Source organism: Pristis pectinata, chromosome 19 (genome assembly GCF_009764475.1).
Source record: "Pristis pectinata isolate sPriPec2 chromosome 19, sPriPec2.1.pri, whole genome shotgun sequence".
Classification (NCBI taxonomy): domain Eukaryota; kingdom Metazoa; phylum Chordata; class Chondrichthyes; order Rhinopristiformes; family Pristidae; genus Pristis; species Pristis pectinata.
Window position 1 is genome coordinate 21,888,424 of NC_067423.1, and position 26,463 is coordinate 21,914,886.

The window sequence follows — 26,463 nt, forward strand, 5'->3', positions numbered from 1 at the left end:
GGCTTATGCCAGGAAGTTTGTTTGCATCGTTGAGCCTTTTTCAAAACTATGCATTTAAAAATTATGTTTCCTGGATGGAACATGGTTGACCTAGTTTCTGCATCAAATCTTGCCACTTCATAATTTCAAGGAAGCACTTCCTGTAGCAAATGTTGTTTCTGCATATCAGCTGTTTTCCACATCACACACATGATGACTTAATTCTTCTGTAGATCATGTTGGGAGAAATTATGCCATGTTATTCTGTCATGTGGCTCTCACAGTACAACTGCATTTTAATAGCACTGATGCTCTGCAACCTAATGCAGGGAACCCAACTCAGCAGGCCCCTTGTAAGTTATCTATTTATTGTCTCCCCTTTGGGTCCCTCCCCCTTTTAGGGTTCTGACCCTCAGCCTTCCAAGCTCAAATCCTTATCCAGTCCAAATACTCCAGCATCGATCACCTGACACATACACCCCAGCCAGCCAGCCACCCATGCACCCCAGTCCCTGGTTGCTGTGTCATGTTCTGTCTAAAGTTCTGATGAAAAAATATAGCCCACAACCTATTTGTACTAGTTCTATCAATACAATTAGATCAACGTCATTCAAACCACTGCAAAAGAGCATTATATTTAAAGACTCACTAATCACCAGCATCTGAGCCCTGAGCCCAGACCTCTCTTTCCCACAACCATAGGACCTGGATCCAGACCTGGCTGAGTACTTATCAATCTTCTTCTGTGTGCTTTGTCCTGGTGCAGGTTGCCAAATAAAACTTTTTCCATATGTGAACTCATTGAGCACTACTTAATTCTCAGCTACCTAACTTCCACAGCAAGCCGATGACCAAAATAAGTGCACCTTGCAGCAACCAATCAATTATTTAAGGCATTCATTTTTCTCTGAAAATATTTGACAATTGTGACAGAATTATTTTGATCTCAAGGCATCAGAAATTGAATGGATGTGGTTTGATTACAATAGTGGGAGGGAAATTGGAAATTATAGACATTACTAAGTCAGCTTCTGTTTCTGCCATAGATCTCTTAATTTTATTGTCAATAATGATTGAAATTGAGAGGCCTTGCCAGTTTGGCAGTCTGAAAGAGGAGTAGCCGTAACAATAAAAGCTGTCATATATGACTTCTTGAAGTATCACAAAATATGTCCTATTGCTGAGAATAAAGTGTGGTATTTAATCACATATCTTCCTAGCTTTCTGGTTATTTGCTTCTGAGTTGTAACCAAAGTTAAAGGCTGAGAGTTAAAGGGCTTACTTATTTAATACATGAAACCCTTGCTTTAATTTATAAGACTGTGTACCACAGAAACTGTAATTAAGCAGGCTATGATCAAACCAAGCTTTTTGATCCTTTTGCAAAGTGACCACTAGTTTAAATTGCTCGAATGTTAGACGACACCAACATGAATCCTATGCCATTATTTTAGATATTCTATGGGTGTAGACTTCCACTTTTTTAATGTTATTAAAGCTAAAGATGAGTTGACACTAATACATAGCAGCCTGACATGAATCTATTTAAAATGTTGTGGTTTTAGTATATTTTAATAATGCTTGTAATGGGTAAATCTGTTGAGTATTCATATTGATATAGTGCTGGGGTTGATCTTATGAAAAGGATAGGGAAAAGGTTCTGAAGGAAGACAGCTAGGTAAGTAATGTGGGATTTATTCCTTACTTGGTAGGTTGGATCATCTTCTTGCATTCTCGCTTTCTTTTAGGGAATTAGAGGGGGAGAAGAAATTCCACAAAAATTACAGAGACTAATAAGCTAGCACTGGAAGTTGCCATCTAACCAAATAATTGGGTCCATAGACCCTGCTAGAGTTAATTACAAAGGCTTTTCCAGTTATGTGCAATCAGGGACATGGCCTAAAAACCTCATCCTGTTGCTCTGTGTAAACCAGAATGCCCTTGTTTAGGTACCTCTGTGTAAATACCAGATGATTTTTTTGCTGTGTCATTGCAGCCCAAAGGGGTACATCAGTGGTATCTTCGGGGCATAATAAACAGATTCAACATTTAAAACAAGTATGTCTTTCAAAGGACATGGCATGTTTTTGTTGTTGTGTTGTATGCTCAATTTCCAAGGCAAAATGTCTGACTGAAAATTAGGGAAAGAAGGGAAAAACAGCAATGACAAGAACAAACTTGGACGTTTCACCATGGTCTTATTTAATTATATTTACTAATTCTGATCCAATGATTTGCAAGGTCAATTCGTTGAGCATACATATGTACACCTTTACATATGTCCTCAATGTGCTGAAAGATCTTGTCCGTTATGGTGAATTTCTCCATAGAATTATATTCCCTGCTTTGTCACCAGATATGATATCAAAAGTTTTCTTTTTAAAGAGTCCAGTACTTCCACCTGATTGAGTGCTTGCTCAGTCTATCATTGTGTGTCAGTAGTCACTCAGCAGATTGTACTGAGTTAGAAGTTGTGGTTTTACATTCAACCAAAGCTGACAAATCTGGGAAGGCATTAAACTGAGGTTCTGCCTGCTTGCTCAGGTGGATGTAGAAGCTCCCATGGCAGTATTTCCTCAGCAATATGAAGTTATCCCCAGTGTCCTAGCCAATATTTATCCATCAACTGACAGCTATAAAAAAGATTATTCCTTCATTATCACATTGTTTTTTGTGAGAGACTGAGCAAAATCGGATGCTGCATTTGCTACGACAGTAATTAAACTTCAAATATACCTCATTGGCTGTAATTCATTTTGAGATGTCCTGAAATCATTAAAAGCACGGTATATTAATGCAAGTTTTTCTTTTGTATTGCAGTGAGTAATTTCTGTATCAAACTTCAAATCACAAAAATATTTTCCTTGAACCTTTAAGATACAATGACAAATTTTCAGATTTGCTGTAAATTTGAATATTCTTCTTTGGTGGCACCACAGTGCACCGTGCTGAATAGTTATTTAAGTTAATGGACCTCACAATTCTCATGAAGTCTGCCACTTGCATTTTTAATGCAAAATGTGCAGGAGCACCTTCTCGAATTTAGTGATGCTGTTCAAAGTACAACAGGAAGATGGACGGTTTCTTCTGTCAATTTATTTCCTAGATTAAGAACATATAATTCTGATTTATTTATTTACTCATAACTCAACCAATTATGGTGGTGCATCTACATTTTTATCAAAGTTCCATGCAGCATTTTACTCAACAACTGCTCTCAAAAATCTTCCAACTGTGCCAAGGACTAATGGATGTGAATCTATCCAAAATTCATAGTGCTCTCTGGATATTTCCGTGTGAAAGACCAGGCAATTCTCACCAAGGAGAGTGAAAAACCAGCAGAACTGCTGATTATAACAAATGTGCGAATTAGTCTCAGCTAGATACGATATATGGGTTAGCGCATTAGCTACAGTGTCAGAGGAAAGGATGGCAATGCTGCAAGGTTACTTGAAATAATTACTAATACTAGGCTATGGTACTTACAAGTGGGGAGGACCAGGAAAGTTGTTGGACATCATCCGGACTGCAAGGTTTGTTCAGCTGAAATACTTTTGATGCTGTGGAAGAGCTCTGACTACAAGTAATTGTTAGCCCTGTGCCTTTCTTTCTTATCAGTGTCCTAACCCTCTTCAAGATGAAGACTGCCACCCATTGGTGGCTCCAACAGTTGGTCCTAATGCAGAGCAAAGCTTAACAGTAAACAGAAAAAAACATTCAATGCTTTCTGGGACTGGATTATGAAAGTTTCTGAATTAATCCAGATAGTGGAATAGTTGCTTCAGAATTCTAAAAATCTGCTTGTTGAGAATCCTAGATAAATCATGGAGATGTTTATGGTACAGTTCAGCTGCTGAGCAAGATTTCCTGAGAAGTGTCATGAAACAAATGTGTGGGGGAGAACCACTAGCCAGACCATTCCAAGGCAAAGAATTGGGGTCTGGAGGATTGGCGTGATTAAAAGAGGTAGCTTAAATAAATTGTAAAATATTTAAAATGTATAAGCTATTTTATAGCGTTCCCTATGTGTCTAAGTGTTTTAATGTTGTTGTTGGAAAGGAACAATATTTTAAAGATAGTCAAAGCAAATGCATCTTCTATTAACTCTGATTAAAATGGTGCAACGTCAAGAAGCAAAGTATGATGGTCAATTACGTCAAAAATAATGCAAATGGTGAAGAATGAGTTGAAACAGAATTATGTTTAACACTTGCAGGAAGTAAAAGCCAGAGCACTAATTTAAATTGTGGGACTGGAGTTGTGTTGGAAGCAGACCGATCACTTTGGACAGAACAACTGCATTAAATCTACCAGGAACTTGCTAATGAAGTATGGTACCTGAAACAAGTATGAGTTGACTAAGTGATAAAGAAAACAAAGGGAGACTGAAAAATCCAAAGGACCATGTGGCTGAATCAAGCAACATTTGTCACAAAATTCAAGGCAATTAGCATAAAGGTACCATTCAAAGAGTAAGTTACCCTACAAGAGAGAAAACAACGATGATAAAGAATAGCTCAATTAGCAGTAGAGGAGAAAAGGCAAGTAATAAATGAAATATAAAATGTATTTTTGAAAAGAATTGGGGTAAGATAACAAATGAAAATCAAAAGCAGATGCTGAAAATCTGAAATAAAAACAGAAAGTGTTTGAAAACACTTGGCATGTCAGACAGTAGGAGGAAACAAAAATTCAGGGAATTGGTAGTTAATTGATAAACTTAAAGAGTAAAATGGTATAAAGGATAGGGTGAGAGACAGCAAGGGAGAAAGCACAACCAGAAAGAAGTGAATCTGCAGTCAACAGGACATGCAGGAGGAACAGAGACCTGTGCCACGGTCACAGAAGGGGCAGGATCTGAGATTTTGAGGAACAGACTGTGACCATTATCTTTGTTATGTATTACTTATTGTACTGGATTTAGCTCAATAGGTCTATTGGTTCTACTTATAACCAATGTACCTGTACCCCATAGTATTTGTAGTCACAACAGAATACTACGGACCATCTCTAGCACTACGATGGACTTTGTCTCTGATTATGTTTTTTTCTGCACTAACGTCTTGTTTTGAAGAGTCTTTTCTTCTCTTCCCTGTCTTGTATAATTTATGTTTTGTGTGTTGTCTGAACCTATGTGTCTGTGACGCTGCTGCAAGCAAGTTTTCATTGTACCTGTACTTGTGCATGTGCCAATAAACTCGACTTGACTTGTAACAAGTCTCTTGAGTTAAGTTGGCAAATCTTACACAATATAGAAGGAGAAGAAGACATATTCATTACAATTTACACAAGCCCTAGGTGCCAATGATATTGTGTAAGGATGTCCATACAAAAACTGATGGAAATATTTGCTTTTGGAAAGATAGAATTAGTCTCTAGTTAATGCAAGGATTAAATTGTCCCCTCATCACCAAGGGAAAGTCAGGTAAAAGCCAACTCTATTGCAACAAATAACCCACAGTGTCATTACAGACATTTGCTATCTGTGAAGCCTCAGGCCAAATTTTGTGAGTTGGGTACAGTTATTTGCTTTTGATCAACTAACTAGATAGAAGGAAATTACATGGATTCAGACACAAGAGATAAGTTAAGTTCTTGATTGTATTACAATTGCTCCAGCACATCCCATAATTATGTAAATACAAATGCAATTTGGTAGCTTAGCGCAAAGGTTGGGAAATCCATCAGGGTTGCTAATAACCAAATTGCTTAAGACCAAACAATTTTGATGAGCATTTTGCTTGCCCTATCATTTCTGCAAAAAAATTAATCCAGCAATGATGACGGGAGTATGCCCTAGTAGTCAGTTCACTGATGAAACAATAAACTTTCTTGAGATTAATGCCATAAAAATATTTATGAGACTGTTAGCATGTAATAGAAATGAACAGAAGGTGACCCTGAATCTGGAAAAATCAGGACAGTGAATTGTTATGTTGGTGTCATTGGTAAGGCCAGCATTTATTGTTGTTTTCTAATTGCCCTAGAACTGAGGAGAGAGGTTTGAGAAGTGGAGAGGTTTTGGTTGAGAGGTTCAGAGCTTAGGTCCTTGGCAGCTGAGGCTAAGTGACCAATAGTGGGGCAATTAAATCTAACAATGTTCAAGAGTTCAGAATTGGAGAAGCTCAGATATTACAGAGATTCATAGAGCCAGATGATATTACAGGGGTAAAGTGGGACAAAGCCAAAGAAGGATTTGAAAACAATGATGAGAATGTTAAAATCATGGCATTGCTTAACCAAGATCCAGAGTAAGTTGGCAAGCTCAGGGATGATGGGTGCACATGAAAGTTTGGACATGGTGGCAGAGTTTTGAATGACCTCAAATTTATGAAGAAGGCCTGCTAGAAGTCTGTTGGAATAGTTCAGTTTAAAGGTAATAGAGGTAAGGCTGAGAGTTTTAGCAGCAGATGAACTAAAACAAGGTCAGATAGATGTAAGATGTTCAATGGGACCTGTGAACCATTAACCAATCTGAGTTTTCGGAATGGAATATCAAATAAATACTAAAATCATCCTTCTTATACATTTTTGAACAACTTCAGATGGCTTACTCCAAACCTATCAATTTTGAGCTTATTGTCACATGATCATTACATGTAGACAAAAGAGACTGCAGATGCTGGAATCTAGAACATAAACAGATTGCTGGAAGAATTCAGTGGGTCAAGCTGCATCTGTGGAGGCAAAAGGTGCAAGTTCATGTTTCCAATCAAGACCCTGCATCAGGACTGAGAGCGAACAGCAAAGGTAGCCAGTATATAGTAGTATGTAGGGGTGGGATAGAGGTTGGTAAGTGATAGGTGAAGCCTGATGGGAAGGGTATGATGGGTAGATGGAACCAGGTGGGGGAGGGTGTGTGTGTTATAGAGGCTGGTATCCCCTCCCCCATCTGTCCTTAATCCCCTACCCATTTAGCTTCACCTATCACCTACCAGCCTCTGTCACACCCTCGCCCCTTCCCCCCCCCCCCCACCCACTACCTAGTTCCATCTACCCATCATACCCTCCCCATCTGGCTCCACCTATCACTAACCAACCTCTGTCCCACCCCTGTACATACTGCTGTACACTGGCTATCTTTGCTGTAGCCTCTCAGTCCCAATGTAGGGTCTTGACCAGAAATGTCGACTTAACGCCTTTTGCCTCCACAGATGCTGCTTCACCTGCTGAGTTCTACAGGCATTCTGTTTTTGATTGCTGCATGTGCCATATTGCTACTCCTGTAGATGGCAATATTGCAGCATGTAAACTTACTCCTTACTAGAACATGTAACACATTATACCATCAAATTTTAATCAGCTGGTACCCATCTCGCTTGGTGACATAATGTTTTTGAGAGAATATACATTCACTGAGGAGATAATAGAATTTCCTGATTTTTTTTTAACCAGTATTTCCAATTTGATTAAAGTGGGAGGATTACAGTGAATACTTTCCTCTTGCAACAGCAGATTTCTTTCATGGCTCGGCAGGGGAGACAGGTTTGTGGAGGAATGCAAATTATTTGCAGTTTGTCCTCATTAACTGGTTCTCCAATCAGTGAGCAGAGGAAGAGGCCCCATTTTATTTGATGGATATGAAGGGTAAAATAGAACTTTTAATGGTATGTACTAACTGAATAGTGTAGTCCTAACATATACTGTATATATTTCCATGTCACCCAACTCCATTCACGCCTCAGCTTAAACTTCACCTCACCATCTCTTTCCTATTTATGGTGTTACTTCAATACTTTGACCAAGTTGCTCCTATTAACTCACCTTGTAACTCATGGTTAAATTTGTTTGATTGTACTCAGGTGACATTTTGCTGCACAAGATGCTCAAGTGCAAATTTCAGCTATTGTAACACTAGTGTGTTAATGAAATGAAGTGTCAATTTGGATTGTTTTAACATCTATTCCCCACAATTTGCGTTTTAACATTTGTCAAAGCAAGTAGGGAAAAAAGGGTAGAAGCTTGGATTTTGCCTAGTTGTCCTCCAATGTTATTTTCTGCTGCATTTTTTGCTAAGTGCAGCAAGTACTATCTGCTTGCAGGCATGTCCTTGTATGCAAGCAAGTTAGATATAAATAACATAATGAGGTAGTGCATTCCTTTTCAGCTTCACTTGTCCAGAACTGATGATTCAGAGTTGTGAGCTCAAATCCCACCACAGCAACAGAGCAATTTCAATTTAGTTATTAAATAAATCATGGAATAAAAACTATCATCAAGAATGGCAGCTAAGAAACCACTGGATTATTATAAAATCCCAACTGGTTCACTAATGTCCTTTAGGGAGAGAAATCTACCATCCTTATCTGATCTTGATTTTAGACTCCAGACCCACAGCATTTTTGTTAACTCTTAATTGCCCTCTGAAATAGATAGGCAAGCATTCAAGGCCAGTTAGGGATAATCATTAAAATATTGAGATTGTCAGCCTTGTCTACATGCTGTGAATGAATATAAATAAACAAGATGGTTTAATATTCACAAATATAAAAAATATGCATCCAGTTGGGTGTTCAGCTGAAGACAGAACTCTGTTTAAAATGCTTACGAGAAGAAAATGGTTACAAGAGATAAAATGTTCTTGTGCAGAGTTTCTCTGGACGGTGAATGATTTTAGCTTTAGGCTGTAGCAGAAAACAGATGGCAGAAATTTGGCTATTTATTAATCATTGCTTCATTTTCCTTCTTATTGAATCCATCCATAAGGTTTTGAACTGGAGTGGGATGGAGTATTCTTGAGGGGGGAATCTAAAATGTTAAAGAGGAGAAGACAAGGTGCAGGGTAGGGAAATAGGCAATGACATGTTTGTATACTCAGGAAGGGATAAAGTGTAGAAACGTAGGCCTGTACCTCCAATTAGAATTTAAAAATGGAAAGCTCTTTATTTGAATGAACACAGTGCTCATGACGACATGGATGAATGAATGGTAAAAATTAAATAAATAGATACGATCTATTAACCATTGCAGAGACGAGGGTACCCTATTCCAGAGTAATTAACATCTAAAAGAAAAGGAAAGCAAAATGAAAAAGGAGGACAGCTAATCCTGATAATAAAGGATAGGATAAAGGCAGCAGAGAGAAAAGATCAAAGTAGAATTTGTTTAGGTGGAACTAAGAAACATAAAGAGACACAAAACATTGGTCATAATTGTCTATTGACCCCCAAACTGTAGTGGTAAGGTCGAGCATAGTGGAAATCAGGAAGTTAGAGGCATACTTAACAGCAGCAATACAATGATCGTTGTGTGTGTGTGTGTGTGTGTGTGTGTGTGTGTGTAGGGGGGGAGGGGGGATGAGGGAGGACAGGAGGCTCTCATCTATACTTAGACCGGGTAAACTAAATTAGCAATAGTTTTGAGGATGAACTGGTGGCATAAGTTGGATTTCGAGATGAGTACATTGAAGAACAGCCAAAGGAATGGCTATTTTAGATATGGTATTGTGCAATGAAAAGGGCTAATAACCTTGCTGTTAAAGGCCTATTAATGAAGGGTGATCATAAAAGAAGAATTTTGTATAAAGACTGAAATTGACTTTGTCCAATCCAAAACCAGGATCTCTAACCTAAAGGCAACCTTAGAAGATATGAGGTAGATTGGGAACCAAATTAAAAGGTATTCCTGTAAACAAGAAATGGCTAACAATTAAAAAATTAATATACAATGTACAACAGATATAGTGGCATGCAAAAGTTTGGGCACCCCTGGTCAAAATTTCTGTTACTGTGAATACCATGTGCTCTGATTTTGTTTAATAAACCATTGATTTAAGCATGGATTAATGAACAAAAAGAGTAGGAAATGGATCATTTCCAGTTAGGAGGCTATGTCCAGTGAGTGCTGCAGGATCTGTGCCGAGGCCCCATTTATGCAGCAACTATATCACTGATTTGGATGAGGGGATGAGTCTAATCTGTCCAAGTTTTCTGATGATATAAAGCTGGGTGGCAGTGTGGCTCATGAGGATGCAGCAGATGGGTTTCAAGGAGATCTAGACAGGCAGAGTATCCATGTAGACAAATCACTGAAAGTTAACATGTGAGTGCAACAAGCAATTGGGAAAGCAAAATGTATGTTAGCCTATAATGCAAGAGAATATGAATACAAGAACAAAAATGTCTTACTGAGGTTACATTGGTTCCTGGAATATTGTGTACAGATCCGATCTTCCTATCTAAGAAGGATAGATGGAGTGCAACATACATTCATCAGAGTAATTCCAGGGATGGCGGTATTGATTTATAAAGAGAGATTAAACAGATTGAGCCTATAATCTCTTGAGTTTAGAACAATGAGGGGTAATCTTATTGAAACATACAAAATTCTTACAGGGCTGACAAAGGCTGGAAAATGTTTTCCTCTAGCTAGGTCTCTAGAACTTGGGGTCTCAGTCTCAAAATGAGCTTTGGGCTTTCAGGACATATTTGAGAAGAAATTTCTTCACCCAGGATCTTTGGAATTCTCAGTATACTCAAGACAGAGACTAATAGAGTTTGAAATATTAAGGGAATCAAGAGATATGAGGTTAATACAGAAAAGAAGTGCTGAATTAAAATATCAGCCATAATTTATTTAATGTTGGAGCATGCAGGAGGGGCTGAATGACCTGCTCCTACTTCTACTTGTTATGTTCTCATTGGAAAGGGTATCCAATCCAAAACTACCTCTTTACCAGCATCATTAAAAATAACCTTCTTCCCCTTGGTTTTACATCTGTGTTTGAGCTTTTTGCTGTGGCTGCCTTTGTTTCCCTCTAATTTCAAGGTTGTGGTAGAGGTAGGGAAACAGAGAGATGACAGGATTTATAAGGCAACATGTTCAGTGTTCTCTATTCAATCACATCTACAGATAAATGTGCCCCTGATTGCTTTGACAAAGGGCTAGCATTTCTCTTCTCATATGAAGCTGAGTATTTTGACCATACCAGATGGCTAGTTCATGAAGTGTGAACAGCTGAATAACAATAATGCTGGATGATTGAAAGAATTGTCAAAATTACACCATGCCATAATTTGATATGAAGGAAGGCATCTCAGGGTGCTAACTGTATAAGCAGGCATGGTTTTGCACCTGTGTGGCAGCTTCATGAAAGAAGAGTCTTAAATGTTTGAGCTATCAACAGATGAATGACGGGATGGTCATGTTGTCTGCATGGGGTAGTACTCAGTTCAAAAGAACAAAAGAAGTAGAAGCTGAGCTTGGCAACTCAGTCCCTGAGCTTTCTACCTTGGCTAGCTCAGAATAGTAGCAGTCTCACAACACCAATTCCACATTCTTTGCACATCCCAAACCAGATTTTCCCATTGTCACCAACCATCAGAGCATTCACCAGGTTGCAAAGAAAAAATAAAAACCACTACAAAATAAACATTTAAACTAATCCCCCCTTTTCAGCCCTTTTCTGTCTATCTTTCATGTACCTTTGTCTTTCCCAGTGTCCCTATAGAGTGCAAGCCTAATGGCTGCAGCATGGCGAGTGAAAGGCTGTAAAGATTCAGTGAGGCAGACTATATAAAGGCTTGGAAGATAACCTTGAACACCCTTGGGCCTAGAACACTGGCTGGCTTTTGACCATCTCAGCTTGACCAGAAAGAGTCTAGGTTGGCTGGCTGATAGGTATTAACCAGGGTACTGTTAGAACAGCCAGAGAAGGAAGGCAGATTCTGTCTTCCCATAAGTAACCATCCAAAGAATAAACTTACATTTCCCAAGTCTCCTTGTAATCCATTGTGCCAACAATCCTTGAATCCTTTTAATCTGCAAACTTCTGTTTTCACTTTACAAATCCCTGATGAGCCACGGATCTGCTATTGAAGTTGCCCATCACTTCCATGCTGGAAAGAATGGAATCCAAGATCTGCACAAAGCAGAGGGCCACGTAGAGCCTGGATTCCTTCAGTGTCTTGATTATGGATGCAAGTTTTCTGGTAAACGTCTCAATTGAGGATAATGGGGGAACTGGCACAAAAGAGAGATTGAGTCTAGCATAGTTCAGCCATGATCACAATGAATGGCGGGGTAGGCTTGAGGGGCATGGTGGCCCATTCCTTCTCCTATTTTCTTGTGTTTAATGTACCAAGCATTTCATTATGCACAACCATCAGCCTTCCTATGCAGATGGACTAATCGAATTTATCACCTGATTCCTTTGCAGCACCAAACTTCTGGTAAACTAACATCTGCCCTGTCCTTCCTCATAGCCTAGCACCAGGCAACTCGGCCCAGTGACATGCTACACTTAAGTCTCATTTATTTATGTTAACCATTCATTTACACAGTGTCACTAGTTGAGCCGATGGCTGCAGTTTCAAATCAAGTATGAGGATGTCTTCATAATCACTGTCTTGCTGTTCTTTTACTTCCTCAAATGGTTGTAGTCTTAAGGATTGAAAGGAGAAAGGTTGCCCTATGTGGGAAGGGTAAGAGGTGTGCACTGATGATGTCTGCAGCCTGTAAATCAGAAAATATTATGAGGTGAGGGGGAGAAGAGAAATGAAAAGGAGGACTAGATACAAGGATCTTTGGCTTTTTCGACCCACTTCTATCCATGACTTCAACAATGAATGTTCTAATAATGATCAGCATCATGGGCCAAAGGGCCTGTACTGTGCTGTAATGTTCAATGTTCTATGTTTCGTTCTTGGAGCAAGTTAGATATGCAGGCAGACCCATCTGTCCTTTGATTCTTCTTGCTTTTGCATGTTCGTCACATTGTCACACAAGAGAGGGGGAAGTGAGTCAATGAGTGTTGTGCAAGCTTTTTGTGTGATGTGGTGGAGAAGCTGGCAATGTATGCAAGCTGTCAGATGTGAGCATTGGGCCTTATAGCAGTGCTAAGTATATGGAGGTGAGGTGAAAGAGAACATTGAGTATGACAGAAATTGTAAGTAAGTGAGGTGGGTGTGCTGCACTGAGTAACGTTTGAGGTTAGTGGTGTAGTTATTATAATAGGGCATTTCAAAATGCAATCACTGATTTTGATCACTCATTTAAAGCCACTGTATGCATGTTCTTGGGCTTGCATTATGCACTGATACCCACAGCTAGTTGTTTGCAGTGCCTACTAGATACAGGACAGCTCACTTACTTTTAACTCTTCCATCTAAGTCACCAGTGCAGAGCTCAAAAACATTGGCGTCTACTCCCTCCTAAGGAAATTTAAAAAAAGTAGCAGCAATTACCTACTAAGGCCAATCTGTATCTGCCTTTTAAGTAGTGCAGGCTACCTTTATGCTGAAATCCATTTTGTTGAATTGTCAGCATAAAGTTGACGTGCAGCCTGCATTGAGATCAATGCATATGGTATAATCTTGTATCTTGACCTCCACACCCCTTTTTGGGGCTTCTTTTTAATTAGTCATTCACCCTGGCTCATTGTACCCATTGCCATGTGAGTGTTTCTCCTTTAAATATCTCTACATTATAGCAACGATGGCACACTAAAAACACTTCATTGTCTGCAAGTCACATTGACATCTATGAGCTGTGAAAATAAAGTTTTTTTTCCTTCGTATTCATCCAAATGGGCACCCAAGCCTCCATCATGGCCAGCAGGAAGCACGGACTCTTGTCAAGATGGAAGTCCATCTCCAATCATTTCCGTGTGGTCAAAAATTACTGTTACAGCCTGAAAGGAATAAGGTAAGTGATTAAAATGCATGCACTTGAAAATGATACTGGGAGCATCTGGTCATGACCTTGATGACCCTCTCCTGTTCACCCATCCTCCTTCTTGCTGTCAGCTGTTCTCTTCTCTGGGAAAGCTCTAATGTGATTGCAACTTGCTGGCTCTAGGATAATGAAGCCTGATGCTCATTGCAGTCTGCCCCTAGGCTTACCAATGGAGGACAGAGATCATTTCTTGTCTCCTAAGCTTATTTTTGAGCATTTTGAACATCTTACATTCTTTGCTTGCATCCCAATTTTATTTTGTTTAGAAAACGGGACCAATAATCCATTCTTCTTTGAGATGTGCTTTCTTGCCAATTAATGGATTGCTGACATTGTTGCTGCCGACAGCCATTTTATTGCTCTGTTTAGGTCCAGGCAATAATAAAGACCTCACCTGAAACATGCTTATGTTTTGCATGATATAGTTATATTACTTCTCTAATTCAAAATTTTGACTTGACAATGTATACGTTCTTAAAACTTCATCTAGTTTCATGCTTTGTGATCTTAGTATTCAAGAAACAAGCAGTTTATGATATCCCTTCTACTTCAAGAGAAGATTAAAACAGTGGGCAATAAAATTTTATAAGAACACAAATGCATAAATGTTTAATTACTAAAAGTATATAATGTGGTTTCACCCCAATATAGTATCCAGACTAGGATACTATGTTTGTCATTTCTGTATCAAACTATCTTTGAAATCACTAAAGTTGCTCATTGTTTAAGAAGTTCAGGCAAAACGTTTTGCAGATTCACCAAACATCTTACATTCATTGGTTGCATCCCAATTTTTTTGCTTAGATAAAGGACTGATAAATCATTCTAACTTAACTCCTACTCCCTACCCAACAACTTTCAGATTCTCTGTCCTTGACAAGTCCTTTCCTGTTTATTTTCTTAGTTGGAAGAGAAAAAGAAAATTCTAGGGACTCTATTTTTCCTTGGATTGGCACTCCATAACCTAAGAATCTCAAGGTTTGTTTTCATTTAGATTTATGAAAAGTCCATCACAAATTCATTTTCATTCCAAAGCAACGTGATAACCACTTGTTGTTCAGTGTTTCTTCAGATTAAAGCGACATGTAGCTGGATTATCTTTTCTTTTGTGCCATTCCTATAGAGTTGCCAACTAGGATAAATGCAAGAATCTTGTTTGGTATGATGCAGCCCTGGTACAACTAAAGTGTGTTTATCCATCTACTATAACTGAAAAATTCATCTCTGTTACATAGAACCTATCAGTAACCATTTATTTCAGAGCTCAAATCGGTCTTTCTCAGCTTGTATTTGTGTAAACAGATGAATTTATGCCAAAGGTTATGGCATCATTTGTTTGGATAAACTATCGATATTAAACCAGTTGAATTAATGCTCAAAATGTAATCATTTCCTGCTTATTGAAGTAGCACATGTTTATAGTGTTTAAGCTTGGGAAGGGCTTATATATTTCAAATCCATAGTTAGAACCAATATTGATTGGAAATATAACTGGATAGTGTTGACAGCAATGAGATAAACTTATAAGTATGTTATGAGTCATTTGAAATTAGGTTTATATTTATACTGCAAATTAATGTCAGCTACTGTTGTTTATTTCAACACCTTTCAAATTACCCATTTTCTTTTAAGACATTAAGTAATGAAAATGAAACTACAAACTGATATTGACTTTAAAAGAGATTAGAAACAATCATCTTTCATTGGTTTATAATTGCTGCAATTCATGTTAGAAACTGGGCCGAGGAGGCCCAGAGTTCTTCTAGACTGTTGTGTAAGCCCAGTTGCAGCCTTCCATCATCCATCCTTCAGCAACAATGGAGACAGTGAATTGGAACACCAGGGCAGGCAAAGGTGCAGTGAAAAATAGTCACGAAGGTAATAAACAAGGGAGATTAGTTAGCAGTCGTAAGGATTGTTGTACAACATTATTTCAGTTTAGAAATTGTATTTTGTGTTTTTTTTACTATCCTCAACCAGACTCTGTAAATAACAGAGGAGGTCAGTCATGGGAAGATCAATGAGAGAGAAATTCATGTGCTTATTAGTGGTTCAGTAGGATTAGTTGATCTTGGAGAGCCTGTCCAAAGAGATGAAGACTATGTAGCCTCGTGCCTTCCTTTTCTTTCACTATGAACTTATTGAATGATGCAGTAGGCTTGAGGCTCCAATTTCCTCTGTTTTTATTAAGTAATAGGTCCACAATGCTAAAAGCAGCGGTAGTGTAGTGGTTAGCATAATGCTTTACAGCACTAGCGATCTGGGTTCAAATCCGGCCACTGTCTGTAAGGAGTTTGTACGTTCTCCCCGTGACTGCGTGGGTTTCCTCTGGGTGCTCCGGTTTCCTCCCACATTCCAAAGGCGTACAGGTTAGGAAGTTGTGGGCATGCTATGTTGGCACCAGAAGCGTGGTGACACTTGCGTGGCAACACTATGCAAAAAGATGTATCTCACTGTGTGTTTCGATGTACATGTGACTAATGAAGATATCTTATCTTAGAAAAGCACAACAACCCAGATACAGATAACCACTAAATAGTGCATTAGTCAGAGCTGCTTGAATCATGTCTGAGCTTCCAAACTTTTTTTTAAATCTTCTTTTCCCCTTCAATATTGGCTTGTATGACTTCTGATCCCTCCCATTTCTTATAATAAGAAGGACATTTGATATCAATCACCATATTCACCTAATCATATCCAGCCATATACATGATCTTATTATTGAGTGTATCTCCTTCTCACTTTCTGGAAGGATAGTTTCCTCTAAAGCAGCTCTTTTCATCCCCCCTCCCCCACTTCTCCACCCTGTCCCCCTACCCTAGTCCCCAATCCAGCATTTTCTTTGGTAGTCAAAGTAGTGACAACACATGTTCATTGGCTTCCAGTTATACTACCACTCTGAACTCAAACCATCTGTCGATATAAGAAACATCAATCAGTGTTTTGTTGCTACAGTTTCTACTGACTAATTGTGACTGTGTTTTGCTTCCAGTGTTGCAGAGTGGCTTTATTCCCCCTCCCCACCCCCCCCCCCCCCAAGTTTTTCTGGAAAATGTGATGTGTTGCAAGAAAAAGAATACATATCAGGCTGAGGAATATCTTAGAGTTGCCGTGATGCTTCTGTTAGTTGCTAAACTCATTTATAAAATGACCACATTTATAACTCCTCAATTTAGAATTTGGCCAGCTGAAAGAAGACATAAGCCAATTAAACTCCAATGGATTTAAGTCATTGCCAAGACCCTGTAACAATCAGCCTGCCAAAATTCTATCAGTCGCTTAGCTGTAGAAAACTCATTCAAACAACGTATCGACTGAGCATAATACAAGATACCAAACCCAAGTCATTGTTTTACAGTTGACTATTTCAACTGTATAGATGTCTGTAAATGATGATGTCAGTTAATAAACTGTTAATAAAGCAGAACAACTATATGTCAGCACCTAAATCGAGAAGCAGAAACTAAATGTAGACAGGTAGCATGTATAAATGGGTGTGATGTCACTGCATGATGTAATTAATCAGCTATGTATCATTGTGCACATGTGCACAGTATGAGAAGAACCTCAAATAAACCAGTCCATTTCAAAATCTCTGTATTTCCCCTGTATTTCTCTGCATACTCTGATGTTACTTCACAATAGATTAGTGACCTATGGAGATATATACATTACACTGGTAAACAAGGCGATTGCAAAGAATTGAAACTGTCTGAGGTGACAAAACCATTGAATCCATCAAACAACTGGTGTTAGGGATGAGAATGAAATTCATGATTAGATAGTAATTTCAACATACAGACTTCAAGCAATGGACTTGAGGACAGAAGAAACAAAGTGTGATGCATGCTGATGGTCATATATGAGCCTTTTGTTTTTCTAAGTGTAAACTGTGTAACTGTTAAAACAGGAATGGTACAAGATGGCAGCTCAGACCCAATCAAACTATATTAAAAATCTTCGCATATATGATAATGTGCATGAACCTTTCCATTGTTAAATAGAATAAATAAAGATCTTCAGGGCAAACAGTATTGTTTAAATTGAGGGTAAGGTTGAAAGTATGCCTATTCAAACTAAGGCTTTATAAGAGTGTAAAAAGGCAATCTTACTAACAGGCTCAAATATGTATGCCATTTTGGTGGCCTCCACACAAATAAGTCCATGAGGTGATGGAGAGATTGCAGAACCATTTTAGTTTGGCTTTGGAGACTGTAGAATGCTACAAATTTAGAACCAGAAACCAAAGATAAGACAAGACCATTTGTAATTGTATAGGTATGTTGAAGAATCTGTCTGGACACAATAATTTTGACACCTTCCTACACAGAGAAGCAATTTAACATAGGAGCAAATTCAATCTAAATTATAAAGCACATAACATTTGTATGTGCATGGAGAATTGCCACCAGAAATGCTATAAGAACTTTGGCTGGTATAAAATGCTGTATATAGGCAAGTGTTAGTAGCAGATATTAAGCTTGTGCCATGTGAGTGAGTTTGGCAGGAAACGCAAGATTGGAGAATCTGCTCTGGATATAATGGAGATAATCCATTACAAGAGTTGCAGTTTCGAGCAGTAAAATACTTCAAATGGAAAAGGAGCATATTGTAAGGCTAAACCAGAATAAAGTAGATTTTCAGGATAAAGGCAATATTATAACAGCAAGCTATAAAGGAGAGGCTTGTGCGATATTGAAACAGGTAACCAGAATGAACAGTGAAGTTGAACCAGCATACATGCCATATGTGGCAACAATGAAAAATGCAGCAATTTTAAAATTAAAGTTAAAGATCAATGTTTCATTGTTTAGCTGCTGACTGCTTGATTATGGTGGAGATATGTACATCAACAAGTTGAGCAAAGTGCCATAAACAAAAAGCATGCCCAATCTGAGTATTTTGGCAAAAAGTTTGATAATACTCAAAAGATGAAGCTACCAATCAGGGTTGCTTAACGCACAACAGAGCAACTTCATTGTAAGAAGATTGGCTCAAAGAATTAAATGTAGACTTTAAGATATTTAATGTGAGGACTTCACAACCACAACTAAATAAGATTGTAGAACAATATGCAGATATGTTCACAGGTATGTATACCAACACTAAGGACCATAGAGTTCAAATATACGTAATACCAAATGCCGAGCCAATTCACTGCCAGCCTAGACCTGTACCATGTGTGCTGAAGGTTCAAGTAGAGGAGGAGTTGAATAAATGTTAATATGGTGTGATGGTCAAAACATGGATTGGACAACACCTGTTCTTGTGATGCCTTAAGAAGACTGTATGGCTCTACAGGGACAGAAGGTAACTTTCAGAGAGCCTTGCATGCTGAACTATAGCTGTTGTCCATGTCATGGCAACTATATGCTAAAAAATGGGAACCAAGGTCCTTCATGTTAGACCTATCATTGCTATATGGTCAATTAAATGTGAGTAAAAAAAGTCAACACTATGTAATAGTTAACAGCCATAAAAAGTTTAATTCATATATCAAGCGGCCTTATGGTATAAAATTATCTTCCAAAATATTTTAGACCACAAATGACAAAGGAAGCCCACTGCAATCAATGCAACCAAAATGATGCTTTATTCACAACTACCAGCAAGCAGGAAAAGCTCCAAATGGTTGGTATTCCCAAGGTTTCATGACATTGTTCTAGAAGAATAAATGCACCTTTGTACAGAAACAAGTGATTTATTTGGGTGGACACAAACTGGTCATAGAAAAAGCTGACTATACTTTGTAAAGGCTAGGAAACCCAAGAATCTCTTCAAACTTCAGTTTTTCCTCGGTAGATGCAACATTTAGCCAGTTTTCTGCTGATACTTGCAAGAGTACCAACATCACTGTGACAACTACTGAAGTAGGATGGACTGTTGTGGTGGGGAAAGAAAGAATATGAAGCATATGACTTCTAAAACATCCTCTGATGGTGCACTATTCACATGCTAAGGTACACTTGTGAGGACTCCATTTATGAAGTTAGGATAGTTATAGGCCATACCACCAACAATAGTCAGGAATAGTCCCATTGCCTTTGTATTGTGCACATTAACAAGGAGTGAGAAGAGCTATATCAGATAAAAATAAAGTTGGGAATCATATTTGGGATCAAAAGGTACCATTTGTACTTGCTAGGCAGACCACTTATGATGTCACTGACCACAAATGTTAGTTGGCTATTTTTGGACTCAGATTCACAACTCCCACAAGAAAGTAGTAGAGGTGACCTCCCCAAAACCAACAGAATTATTAGACTGATTATTGAGGATCCAAACAGAATGCCACAGTGGCTACCTTATACAGATTGCCTTACAGAAATGATACAGACAAAGTGAATGGAATATTCACCCCATGGATAAAGGATGACTGCCCTGTAACTGCTGTCATGTACCAGCAACAAAAGAAACACACCGAGTCATGTATAAGTGTTAAAAACTATTTTATTAATAACTACTTATGATAATAAGAAAAATAAAAGTAAAAATGTTAGAATGTTAGAAGTAAAAATGTTAGGTCTTAAACATTAACCCCAAAAACTAAACTCGAAGTGTGTGTGTGGCAAATTCCCAACCTTCAAGTCCAGGAATAGTTCTCAAAGTTCAGTTCAGCAAGCCGTAAGGTGAAACATGAGCAAAGGCTTCTGCAAAACCACCGTTGACTGAAGAGGAAATGTAGAGAGAAAATAGAGAGTAATTACAAAATGCAAATGTTCCACGATGGAACTCATACGACACCTCAATCACTGATGATCTCCATTCCTTTGTTCCGAAGTATCTGCCACCCCGAAAGGCATTTGAGACGTGGCCGTCCACACAAATACCTGTTTCCCTCTACAGGTTAACGACAAAGTGGACTCCACTGGATTATTCCCAAACTCCATACGTGGATTGCAGTGACAGACACAGTTATTGTTTTTCATCCATCGATACAGAGACTAGCAGGCAGGTGTCTCTCTCTCTCTCTCTCTTCTCTGACTGACTGCTCCAACAACATCATCACGTCCTTATCTCCTGTTGTTGTCGTAATCACGCCACACACACACACACACACACACACACTCTCTGTGCTATGTCTTAAAGGGACATTCACCAATAGTAACTCAATCTGTAACACTACAGTGGAGATAGCAAAATTTACATAGGATTCAGTATGAAAAAATATTCACACACAACTGAATGAGAATATTAAGCCTTTCCATTGCAGATGTTATGAGATTGTTAACAAAGCAGGGCAGCATCAAATGAGACCACAGAGCAGCTATAACAAATGAATTATGAAGCAGAATAATGGAAGAACTTCCCTTAGAGCATGTGGCATTGTTAAAATGAAAGCAATAACTCATAGATTTGTCATTTGGCCTGATATAGAGAAGGATCCAGAAAAGCTAGCCAGCAAGTGTACAATCTACCAAGACCGCAGATCACAGTCACCAAGAACTCCATTCCAAATGTGAAAGTTGTCCCACACTGCACAATTTTGGTTCCCTTACCTAAAAAAGATATTGTAGCATTGGATGCAATCCAAAGGAGATTTACCAGGCTAATTCTTGTGTTATGAAGCTTGTTCTATCAAGAGAGGCTAGGCAGTTTGGTCTGTATTCCTTGGAGTTTATAAGAATGAGGGGTCACCTTATCCAAATGTATACGATCCTAAGAAGGCTTGATAGGGTAGATGTTGAGATCTTTTCACCAGTGGGACATCACAAACAAGGGGACATAGTTATGAAATAAGAGACCAGTTATTTAAAACTGAGGTGTGTAGAAGTTTCTTCTCTCAGAGGATAGTGAATGACTGCAGTTTTCTGCCTCTGAGGTCTAATAATAAATCAAAAAAGCTGAATTTCAGGGGTGAGCTAAGAGTGACTGCCCTTGACATCAAAGCAGCATTTGTCCAGTGTGCAATCAAAAAATCCTAGTAAAAGCGAAGGCAAATGGCATCAAAGAGAAAACACTTTCAGGGTTAAAGTCTTATCTTGCACAAAGGAAGATGTGTTAGATGGAGGTCATTCACCCCAGCCACAGGAAATCACTATTATAGTTCCTCAGGGCAGTTCCCTAGGCCCAATTATCTTCTGTTGCTTCATCAATGACCTTCCTTCTTTTGTAAGCTTAAAAGTGGGGATGTTTGTTGGCGATTGTGCAATGTTCAATTCCATAACTCCTCAGTAAATGAAGCAGCCCATATCTGTATGCAGCAAGACCCAGATAATAATCAGGCATGGGTTGATAAGTGGCAAGTAACACTCCTGCACAAAATTGCCAGATAGTGATCAACTCTAAAAAGGGAGAGCCTAACAACCTATCCTTTAATATTCATTGCCATTACTACTGCTAAGACAACCACTATCAACATCCACTGATGGGTACTCAACTAGGCCAGCAACATAAAGTTGCTAAAGCTGTGGGTCAGAGGCTAGGGATATTGCAGTGAATGACTCACCTCCTGATACTCCATAGCCCTTTCATGATCTACAAGGCACGAGCGAGGAGCCTGGTGAAATGCACTCCACCTGCCTCCATGAGTATAGTTCCATCAACTCTCAAGAAGCTCAACACCATATAGGATAAAGCACCCCACTTCAATGGCAGTCCTCCCACCATCTTAAACATTCATTCCCTCCACTACTCATGACCAAGGCCGCAGGAGTCTTCAACCTAGAAAATGCACTGAAGCTACAGAATATAGGCTATCGTGGCAGCATCTCCTAAACCTCAAACTGTACCACCAAGAAGTACCACTGTACCACCTACAGACTCATCACTTGCAAATTACCTTCCTATTTCACACACTGTCCTGTCTTGGAAATATATCGCTATCCTTCAGTGTTGTTGGGTCTAAATTCTAGAGTTTCCTACCAAATAACATAGCGGGAATAGCTTTATTAGAAGAATTGAAGCAGTTCTCAAGTGCAATTAATTCGGTACGGGCAAAATATGGTCTTACCAGCAACACCTACAGTCCAGAAAATGAATACAAGGAACGAAAGTTCATGTACTGATAGCTCCACGCAGGTCAGAGACGGGATTATGAGACAGTTGGAACATTACAGAGATCAAGAATTATCTTGCATAATAATTAAGATCATACAACACAGAAACAGGTCTTTCAGCCCACTGAGTCCATGTCAATCACAAGCACCAGCAACAATAATTTCATTTTTATTTTTCCCACATTCCCGTCAACTCCCCCTAGATTCTACAACTTACCAAGACGGGCAATTTCCTGTAGCCAATTAACCTACCATCCCACACAATCTTTGGGATGTGAGAGGAAACTGGAGCAACTGAGGGAACTCATGCAGTCACAGGAGAACGTGCAAACTCCACACAGACGGTACTAGCGGTCGGGGTTGAACCCGGGTCGCCGCAGTTGTGAGGCAGCTTTATCACTGAGATGCCCAGGAGTACATCGAGGGGGGTTCACACATACCACTTAATTTCAGCACAAGATACTGGAGAGGTCATCAAGGAAAATTGTGAGTTCGAATAGACTCCTCAAGTGACGACTGTTGAATAGTTAATGCAGAATATTGCTGAGGAGACTAAGACAAAGGGGGTGAATACAACATCAGTATCAACTGTTGAGCCACGAAAATTGAAGCGACTTTCAAACCCAGCTACTCGGTAATTTATAAATGTCATTACACTAGTTTTACTCTTTAAAAGGGGGAGCCACGTAGCCTGTGTAAATGTGTGTGACATCAGTAGTGACAATAATAAACCAATACCGGTGACTTAATCAATGGTTTAACCGTCGTGCCCAGTTGGAGAGTTTCAGTTAAATCAGACCAACTTTCCTGCGCCCTCCGCACGTTACTTTACCACAGAGGAGGTGCTCAGACGCCCTGCCCAATACACAAGCGGGGAGTGTGGGGGGAGGGGGGGGTGGGGTGCTGTGGGAGACATCTTCCTGGATCGGAAGACGGTCTTTCGGGCCGTTGCCATGGGTTACCGCCCGCTTCCTGTTGACGCAAGCGCAGAGGGAAGATTTTAAGACCGGGGAACGAGGCATCCGGGTCCCGGAATTGGCGAGGCGCGTCCGCCCGGGCAGGTAGTGCGCATGCGCCGGGAGTCGCCGAGCGGTTGGCGATCGCGGCGGAGGTGTGAATGGGATCTTGCTCCAGAGAAAATCGATTAACGAACTAGAGTCGGCGGCGTCCACCTTTCAAGCTGCGGCCAGGAGCCGCCGGATTTGGGTGTCGGCGTTTTCCGTCGAGTTCGGCTTGATTTTTGAAAGTGGTGGTTAGTTTCTGGGGAAACGGAAGCGTGTTCGCCTCGGTGGCAGGGCGGTGCGGAGAAGCTGCTGCGGCTCAGAGGGAGGAGAGAGGGGGGCGACTGAAGCCTGGAGAATGGGGTGTACGCTCAGCACCGAGGACAAAGATGCGGTGGAGAGGTCCAAGATGATCGACAGAAACCTGCGGGAGGACGGGGAGAAGGCGGCGAGGGAAGTCAAACTGCTGCTTTTGGGTGAGTGTGGGAGTTGGAATGGATCTCACTGTCCGAGGGGCAAAATGGCTCTCTGACCATCGCTGCTGGCATCGATCCCTGCGCTGCCAGTCCTTCCACTGAGGTTACTGGGCGAGTAACGTCTCTTAGCTTTTTATTTGCTGGGCAGTTGTGCTCTTAGGGTCCATGCAGCCTAAACGCATTTTCTTTTTTGACATTTTAAAGCTTTAAATCTTTCTCCTCTCCCCTCCCCCCATTAATACCAAGATAGATTTTCCGACGTTGAGAAATTGTCTTTGGTATGAACTACAGATGAACCTAGTTGCTCCTCACTACTTGTATTGCTGTCGTTTGTTATAACTGTGTGCTTTTAATAATGTTGACTAAAGCGATCTGGAGGCGGCTACTAATTGAGGCTATTTTGGATGGTTAATTGGGCAGGGTTTGTGTTTTTAACCGCTAACCTACTGCCTTGCTCAGCTACAGGTATGTATTGATAGACTGATACAAAAAGCAGATTGTACAAACTCTTAACAGCTTTACTTTCGTTAAAGCTTCGCATCCTTGGATGCGTTTAGATTAAATTACTGCAATGTTGTGGTTTGGATCTTTTAGTTAAAAAAAATACACTGAGACTTCAAATAGATCATGATAGATTGTTTTGTTTTAAAAGAAGGTCGGTAGATGTGGTAGTTTAGTTCTTTAATGAAGAAGGTCATTTGTGGAAACCTGTTTAGAAAAACACTTTCTGCAAATAATCGTCACGTGGAGTATCTCACAGGAGCCGAAACCTATACAACTGGTAATCATTTCATTCCTGCCTCAAAGTAACTGTGTTGGAGCATGCACATCACAATGGAGAAATAATATTTGTATTCACTCAATTTTTCAAAATTCAAATTAATGTGTAATTCTCTGAAGTATACCAACCTTGCAAAAAGTATAAATTGATGCAAGTTCTGAGCATGCTTTTTCGTTTTATAATTTTAACCAAAATTGCCAGTTGATTTTATGATAAACTCTTGAGCATGCTGAGACTTTTTAGTTGGTGGTGAAATGATCACAGACTGATCCAGGTGATGGCTTAGTGCCCAACGTGTATTTGTGGCTAAAACCCATTCTCATTGCGATTTTCTGTTAGGAATACATACTCTCCATATGAATTGATGCTGAAAATATAATTTTGTAAATTATCAACATTGAAATGAAAAATCACCCCTGTGCTTACTCCTTGTTAAGTAATATTTTAATTTTAATGTCTCATCTTTGTTTCTAAATTACTATGGTCTCTTCCCTTCTGTGCAATAATTTCCAGCCCCACATTCTCTAATATATGCACTCTGCTAATTCTGGGCACTTATTCCTCCTTTTATAACTTCATTTCCTATTTTTGATTGTCATTTTATCTTCACAACCTATCATCTGGCCTACCATCCCTGGGTGGTTTTGTCAGTTTCTTGTTTTGAAATACTTTAGCATTTTTGCCATTTTGAAGGGTATTTAAATGGAAGTAGATGTTACTAAATTAGCCTTAAGATAATGCTGTTGTTGAACTTCTTGACCAAGATCTGCAAAAAATTATAAATCTACAAATACTTTTGATTGGAAATCATACTGCAAGAGTTATAAACTGGTTTGTTCCTTGTAGGTAGACAATTGTGGTAGCAGCTAACTGGATTAGTTAATCCAATTAGTCTAATAATATTAGATTAGAACAGTATTCTCTGTCAGATGCACAAATCCAATTGGATTCCTTGGCATTTATTCCTCAGTATTTTCACTATCATGTCACAGGTGACCAGTGTGGCATGTGCGCACAGCTTTTTGTGGGTTTGTTGATTAAAATTGTAAGATGAAAGCAATGTGTGAATGTTATTTGGCCATTTCTAAAGACTGCTTGCCTGCATTGGGTTTCAGGGGCACTAAATTGGTGCATCTGATATCACCATGAACAGTAGTTAGACGATAGTCTTTAGAACATGCTGAACTGGAATATCCATAAAGTTGTCCACACCACAGGTAATAGAGGATTTGGTTCTTTAAATGGAGTAGCATGCGGTGTGTTGCACTTCTTTCCATAAAACATATGAAGTGGTTGTGTTATTGAGTGTGCTTATGGCATCATACAATGACATATACTGTGTAAGTTAACAGTTTTGCAACTTTTATCTGCGGTGGGTTAGTGTTATTAATTCTACATGTCACTGTTTACTTGTAATTTTGCTGTTTGGCTTCTGGGTCTGCATTCTCATTCAGTATCTAATACTTTTGTAGCAATAATGTGTAATATCTCAAAAAGACCAAGCATAACCTCTAAGTTCATCACCTCAATGTTTCCCACCAACATTTCATCCT

General features: G+C 39.3%; 1 protein-coding gene across 1 annotated transcript in view; it reads left to right on the forward strand.

The window, feature by feature from the left end:
- The first annotated feature begins 23,664 nt into the window (after positions 1–23,664).
- The window catches only part of gnai1 (guanine nucleotide binding protein (G protein), alpha inhibiting activity polypeptide 1), a 29,835-nt gene continuing 27,036 nt past the window's right edge, over positions 23,665–26,463 (forward strand). Inside the window, exon 1 of the mRNA XM_052033423.1 lies at positions 23,665–24,129. Coding sequence (XP_051889383.1) covers positions 24,012–24,129 — 118 coding nt within the window. The 5' untranslated portion in view covers positions 23,665–24,011. The remainder of the gene's footprint in view (positions 24,130–26,463) is intronic.